Here is a 7977-nt window from a genome sequence, read left to right as displayed (position 1 = left end):
TGTAGAAATAAACGCGGTTCTGGCTTTCCGTGATAGTACACTCTTGCTTTGATCTGGCTTGAAATGATAACAGGACATCGGAAATGCCAAGTCGCTCATCATTAAATTGACCTCATTGGTGGTCGTTGAAAGCCAAGAAGGCAGATTTCTTTGCAAGGTAAACAAGTAAACAATTTTAAGAGTCAGAAAGTAAACAATGCCGGCAATTACATCTGAGAAAAGAAATGTCTTTAATACACGGTTTGTTTCATGGTCTTCATGATTATGTTCGTACCGATAAAATATATATGCGTATGCCCAGGTGCCGGAATACATGAAAGCTAATATTATGTCTGTAACGGAAAATTCCTGCTGTTTTTTTGCTTGTGAAATTTAAACATGCTACCGGTGAAACCGCTGTGAGAAGGTACATTATGTTGCGCAAATGATATGTGTGTGTCTCTGGCTGGCCCCATGACCCTTTGCATGAAACAGGACATGTCAATTATACTCGACAAGCGGAAAAAAAACTATCACACGTGACTGGAGAGGGTTCGCAGGAGGTCGTGTTGCGCGTATTTAGAGCGTAATCAACTAAAGTATCAAATAAACCACTTATGATCAGAACACGTACGTTAGCTCTTATATGTTAGGTTTCGACTGCTGATTACACAGTAACAGCAAGGGGAGCAATAATAGCTAGACAACAAAAGTTTCCAACTTTGGCGAAATATATTCATGGAACCAACGATGTCTTCCACGAGTGGACAAAGCATGGATTATTTATACCCGCCATATGCGAAATCCAACAGTGGTAGCCTACGTAGCTACGACTCAATCTGTTCATCGATTTCATCCAGAGGAGGAGGAGAAGTACACATCAATGCCGCTTACGATTGTTCGGAAAGAAGCGATGTGATGTCGAGTTCACATCACGATTATGAAGACTTACAAAGTGTAAGAACAGACGTGAAACAACTACCCACCCAAGGTCCGAGAAGAAAGGCAAACGATCTTTATGAACCAACAGGACCTCTGAAGGAACGCGTCAGACAAATCACACAATGTTTAGACGATGCAGACTTACAAAGTATAAGAACAGACTTTAAAGATCTATCAGTCCATAGCCCAAGAAGCAAGACAAACGACCTTTACGAATCAACTGGGCCTGCTATGAAACACCGCGTCAGACAAATTACAGAATGTTCAGACGATTCGACCGCGTCATCCGTGTCTACTGACTCGTTTCCCTGGAAGAGAGACAGTTGCCTCAGCAAGTTGATCCTGTTTCTTATCCTTGCCTTTTCAGTAGCAGCGTTGGTGCTAGTAATTTTACTCATTAACGGAACAGTGGGTCCCAACTGTGGATGTAAGGATTTCAACGCAGGTATGTCACTGTACCTGGGGGTGTGTCTAGTTTTATTATTATTATTTTTTCAGTATACCAAAAAGGCAAAACCTGTTTGAATGAAAATCCATTCTTGCGTGCATGTGATAGTACCTTCTAAGAGCAGTGTGCCAAGTGCGCGTCAAATGTCAATACGGCTGTATATGCATACTCACACGTACTAGGAATTTTCTGGGGAGTGTCAAAGTGGTTAGACAGTTTTTTACAAACACCAAAACCTATACGGGAAACTTTTGCTGATTACTTCTGAGAAGAAATCATTTAAGTTTAGAGCACGTGGAGAGGCGATTCATTCATTTATTGACTTACTCATTCATTCAAAAGGAATTTACAAATGTCAATAATTTTATCAAGACGCGCTTTTTTCGTTCATTAACCGGAAGTCTTTGAAGCTTTGTGATTCACCCGTACCCCACGGTTTTCCTTTTGATAGATAAGATAATTTATTTAGCTGCGTGGGCCTTGCATAAAATACAATGCGAGGTTCTTTTATTTAATTCGCCGTCAGTATGCGCTTCCAGCCAATGCAATAAAATACAATGCGAGGTTCTTTTATTTAATTCGCCGTCAGGTATGCGCTTCCAGCCAATGCAATTAAGTGTCAAAAAATGGAAAATTGCATAACAACTGAAAAATCTTTAATCGTTTATAAGTCTATTCTTTACTCTAAATTGAAAATTATGCATGCTTGATGCTTTGAGGTGCCGCGTGTACACGAAAAACGGTGGAATTTCTTGTTTTGCGCCAAAGTACTTTTTTCAAATTTCCAACCTTCTGTTATCCTGTAAAAATTCATATGCTGCCTCTTGTCAAAGTTTTATTGAACATGGGGAGTAAAACAACAGAATGTTTAATTCATAAATGTATCCGCCCTATACAAATGCCTGATGAAAACAGTTTTATTCGGTACCGAGTTAGGTATGTAGCGTGTGAAAAGTGCGAAGATCTTTGATAAAAAAATGCCGCCTTAGAAAAGAGAAGGTCACATTTATTGCATTCCAATGAACCCACAACGGAAAAAGGAAAGAGAGCCTGTTGATTCAACCATGGGATGTAGAAATATGAACTGTCTTCCCAACACAGCAACCCGCAGGCAGGCAGCGATCCGAGCGGGAAAACAAACCCGCTTCTGGGTGGTGGCATTCTGTAATGTCTTTATTTCTGAGAATGTCCTCTGAGCTATTTTCTGACTAGTCCTAGACCTTTGTATAAACAATTTCGCTTATTAAGATTCTGTTTGCAGTTGGATTAACATTTTTGTGTGGTGACATCAATAAATAATCCACAACCTTTTCTCTCATTTTTTCCTGTTTCTGCAGTTGATAATCTGATCTTGGCGAGTTCAAAATTCTAGGCGTTCTTCTGTTCCTATTTTAAGGCTATCAATGTTTTGGCGGGAAAGAGGGTGTCAATGAGCGGGTCACAGTTTGGGCGGGAATTGCGTGTGTGTCTAGAGCCCTTTGGCGTGCTATTTACATTCATAGCGTACCGTGTATTTTATTTAAGGACAACCTTCTGTTCTTTTCTCTTTACCTATGCATGGTCTTTTTTCGTTTGCTAATAACAGGCTTGGCAATAATGGTTGTGTGTTGTATCTCCAATATTTTTTAAAAATATAAATTTATCTATTGATGTTCATTTAAATAAAACACATGTTTATTCTATTTATGTGGCATTCTCGGTTGGGGTTGTTGTTAGAATGCTCGTGAAGTGGTGTTTACTTTCCCAAACTCATGTGCTGATAGTCTCATTTTGTTTCTGTCCTGTTCGAGTCATGTGTTTGGATTATAAACGTTCACCTGCAGTCCTCTCTTGGGCTAAATTTCCGGTCAGACCTCCAACTTGGAAACACTATTTTAAATTTATTATTCTTTCCGTTTTACTTCTCAGAAAACAAGGATCCTGCACCAAGCACAGGATTGCCGAGTGTCTCGATACAGAATTTGCTGAGACGAATTGAAGATTTGGAGAATAACATGATGGCAATGGAAGCTAAAATGGTACGAAATTCTGTAAAATATAACGTTATAAAGATTACATTTTGGCGGAATGCGGAAAATTAATTCACATTTCCTGAACTTAGCCGACGTTGAAAGCAAATGAACCTTCATGGTTTGGTCGGGTTACATGCTTTGATCTCTACTTCAGTCGAATCGGATATCTTTTTGGGGACAGTGCGCCTTAGTGTCCCCTGCAGGGAGCCCCTAGTTTACAGTCTTGAGAGTTCTTGTGTGGCCGTGACAGCAGCTCTTTGTTCTTTTCAGTAATACCACTGAGGTTTTCGGCCTGTATTTTAAATTATCGCCCCTCGGAGAGAAGAAATGGTTTACAAGGGATAAAACAAATAGCGTCAAAAAACACTTTTGGGTGTTTAAAAATAACATAGGGCAAGCCATGCCATAACCTGTTTGTTCCACTGCTCATCTGTTAACCGGCTAGCCCTATACCTTAGAATAAAGGTTTACATGACTGGTCTGCAGTCCAGCTGGTTTTTCACTAACTCGGGCACCCACCACGCAATTAAGGCTGAGTTTTGGCCAATCAATGATCAATTTATATCTCTACTTTATCGTTCTAAGGTTTCACAAATTGGTATACCTTACATCTTTGGACACATGCTTTTGATTTAGCTTCGGAACGAATGTTCTTAAAGTAATTAATGTTTGTTTTGTTGTTTCTTTATCTAGAAAGCAAGAGACAGCGCAGTGGAGATGTTTGTCACAAAACATGAACGTCAGGTTGGTTTGTTTTTTTTATTGTTGTCATTTACATGAGCTGCAAAGCTACGGGCTGTGTAACAGCTTTTTCAGTAAAAATATATTTCTAGAGCAAACCTCGCATTGCCACAGATGTTATATCACGGATTTCTTATTTTTACCGACAGGTCAAAGTCCTGCAGGCCCAGGTCAATAAGACTGCCGACAAGGTATGTTCTGTCAGCAATATTGCATCTCTTTATTCTCTATATTTTGCGTGGGAGACGGCATCATCGTAACACGCGCGGATATAGGGCGTTGTTTTTAGAGCTTCGCGCGGGACCAACATTTACGTCGTGGAACTTCGTGAAACGACATCTTGCCCTGTTTCTGCCTCCTGTCGCACGGCTTTTTTGTTTCTTTTTTTTCTCTTACTATTATATTTTTTTCTCGTAAATGTGAATTTGTGCGACAAAGAAAATAAACTAAAACTTAAGGGATTTTATCATATCTGGCTGAGGAAAAGAAGAAGCTTTTTTTCTTTTTTTAAAACTAGTGACTATTTCAGCATTTCATTGCCGATAGTCGATAGAGTTAAGTAGCAACAAAAGAGAGCGAAACTCGTGGTCATATTCATAGTCATTAAATCGCCTCCACGGCAACCACCCTTGTTGTTGGTTTTGTCTTGCTGTGGTATTTTCTTTTTCTGAATTGTTTATTGTTTACACCGCTCATACAGAATATTTCTCTGTCAGGTTGCCGTTGTGGATGGTGTGTGGGTTAACATGACCAACACACGAGATGCCTTTGAGAAGAAACTTGACACTGAGTTTAAACAACTAAATAAATCAGTAAAGGAACTCAGTAACAGTGACAACAAGATAACATCAACAGTGGATGAACTGAGAGAAAATCAGATTCTAACAAAGAGGATGAACGAGAGGTTGGCCGTCAATGTTACACAACTCAAGTCACATGTTCAAGAGTTGAGAAAAACAGGCAATAATATCAGCAACAGAGCAGCGAGTTTGGAAAAAGGATATACCAAGATGAACAATTTGATGAAAACACTTCAAGCAATAAATGGTGCACAGAATGCTTCTCATCAAGACCTTCAGTCTGTGCACAATCTTTTGAGAGACTCTATAAATGCAGTTAATACAACATTGTTTGACAAGGTAAGATAAGAAGATATTTAAAAAAACTTTTGCATTCGAGCCAAAGTACCGCTGGACGGTGTATGCCGATTTCCGTAAAAACCGGACAACATCTAGGACTGCTACAGTCCATCGCAAGTTTCCTCCAGCATTAAACAAGACTTAGAATAGTTAGGGAATAATACTTAACGATGCATGAACACGCGAAGATTTCTATTCGAGAAATGTCCACTAGACTCTGGAGTTCTCTATGCAATAAAATAGGAAACAGTGCTTTAACATAAAAAAGAAAAGGAAAAACTGAAGTTTTGTCAACGCTATCCTTCATTTTAAGAGAATTAGGTTCAAACGCGTCAAATAATTTATTGATCTCTTTGAATTTTTTCTTTCTTTTGTTTTTCGTTCCTTTTCCAGCTTAAACCTCTTGGCTCCAACAGCGGCAAGCCAGCTGCAAACTTCAGCACGTGCAAGCACAGGCGTATAGCAGGGACTGCTACAACAGCTACTAGCATAAGCGGTACATCAGACGTTTTTTACCGTGAACCAAAGGTAAATATTCACAAACTCTAGTTTTATAATAAATTTAAGTCCCCGTCTTGCTCAAAAGAAAATACTGCATTGAAAGAACTTGTTACAACATAATAATTATAATAATAATAATAATAATAATAATAATAATAATAATAATAATAATAATAATAATAATCGAATGTTTATCCAGGATAGCCCTTCAGTACATGCGTACTGTTATCAACTGGGTCCTGCTAATTAAAAAATTAAAATTTTAAATTACTAATAATGTGAAGACTCGGGCTGCTTTGTTAGTTAATCGAGTCCTGGTGGTTACGATCAGACTTTCTGCTCTCATCTGTCTAATGACCTTGCAAATTTGCAAATGCATGCTTCCCACGGGCTCAGCTAGACAACATAAATTTGTGCATCCCTCCGCCACTATTTCCACCCGCCACCACCCCCCTCCCACTCCCATGCTACATGTGTCTGAAAATGAGGTGCGGTTTATTTATTTATTTATTTATTTATTTATTTATTTATTTAAATTATTTATTTATTTATTTACTTGTTTATTTTATTTTTTATCAGGGTCAGCGAGCTATGGGGATAACATGTTCTACTGATTATGGCCGACATTACAAACTGAGTGAAGTTACTCAAGGACCATACAAATTCAGATGCATCTGCAAACACTTGTCTCCAGTTTTCGGTTCTAAGCCAAAAACGATGAGGTGCTATTTACATGTATGGGAATGTCCTATTTGATCATTTTAGAACAATTTCTAATCTCCAATGGTTCTCAACGAATTTCTGGTGAAAGCATTAGAAACTTTCTTACCAGAAACAGAATAGAAAATAAGCCAAGACACTCGGCCTTACCGTTCCTTATTCGACAAGGATTATGTTGTCTGCATTGTCAAATACATTTTATAAGATTCAAATAAATATATTTTTCGCAGTATTAAATTAAGCAAAAAAATATTTAATAGATATTATTGTATTTGAGGCCTAATGAGGGGCTTATGACGACAATGATGAAATTATGGTTTCAATAAACAGCAGCGACAAACTCAGCATGTCACAAAATGAATTCCACCACTAATATCAAAAGTTGTACGACGGACAAAATCTTCTCATTTAACTGATACATTGCGAACTTCCTGTTTGCTATTAAACAACTCTATCGTACTAGTTTGATAACATGTTGTTTTCCAAATCAAGTAGGCTTAGTGCCGAGTGATAAGGTCATTGTCCATCAAAAAAATCAAAAGAAAAAAAAAACGATTATTTTATAAGACGAAATAATTTTAACGACGAAGCTCGTAACTGAGCCAAACAAAGGGTAAATAAACCCAGCGAGTGCAATCAGCTTGCAGAAATTAATTATTTGAGCAACATGGACATGAAAATGTTTTTAGGGCTATATTTAATTCACTTCATCTGATAGTATTATTCTACAGCAGAGTAGTGATAATGACATGTTCACAAATTGCCTCAAGGCTTGTAAATGTAGCTTAAACAGGGATACATATTCTTTACGAAATAAGTTTGTTTTCATTTCATTGATTTCGACCATAAAAGCAAGCACAAAGAAAACTAATCTCCTAAGAAGAACAGTACAAATGACCTGAAAAAATTTAGAATTTTTTTATAATTGAAACAATTGTTTTTATCAACATATTTTATACCGTGATACAATGTACATAAGAAACAGCTTAAATGATGATATTCGCTAGGTTTATATTATTAAGTTTTAATTATTAGTAATTAAAGAAAGTAAATTAAAGAAAATCTTAGTTTTTCGCCTGTTTTTTTTTTTTATTAAAATGACAGCAAAACAGTTCCATTAATTGTAAATAATTGATTGAATAAGTGTGAACATGATTGGGTTGAAACACTGTAAAGTGTTTATGACACTTCTCTTGGATCTTTTGAAAAAAGACGGACTCAATGAGTGTTTTGTTAATTTTTAAATGATTATTCGTAATTCAGATACCTTACGTTAATAAAAAAAAAATTCGTCTTGGGATTGTTGTATCTGATATTCAGGAATATTGTCCTGCAAACAAGGATATGTAAACTTGGTATAGATAAATTAGAGATAGTATTATGTCTATAGATAAATTACATGCAAGTCAAGGATTGATGATATATTTCTAATTATAGCGTTATATAGCTTGAGGACTGTTAAGTTTTTTGTTCTCAGAATAAATATCTATTTTGA

General features: G+C 37.0%; 1 protein-coding gene across 1 annotated transcript; it reads left to right on the top strand.

Moving 5' to 3' along the window:
- The first annotated feature begins 578 nt into the window (after nucleotides 1-578).
- LOC144658853 (uncharacterized) lies at nucleotides 579-7977 on the top strand. The gene is made up of 7 exons (XM_078519333.1): nucleotides 579-1366; nucleotides 3278-3387; nucleotides 4075-4125; nucleotides 4272-4313; nucleotides 4839-5261; nucleotides 5655-5789; nucleotides 6342-7977. The coding sequence occupies exons 1-7, from the start codon at nucleotides 718-720 to the stop codon at nucleotides 6516-6518; spliced, it is 1587 nt and encodes a 528-aa protein (XP_078375459.1). The 5' UTR covers nucleotides 579-717; the 3' UTR covers nucleotides 6519-7977.

This window comes from Oculina patagonica, chromosome 6, assembly GCF_052425735.1.
Source record: "Oculina patagonica isolate OP01 chromosome 6, crgOcupat, whole genome shotgun sequence".
NCBI classification, from domain to species: domain Eukaryota; kingdom Metazoa; phylum Cnidaria; class Anthozoa; order Scleractinia; family Oculinidae; genus Oculina; species Oculina patagonica.
Note: the sequence above shows the minus strand (reverse complement) of the source record. Positions and strands in the feature narration are given on the sequence as shown.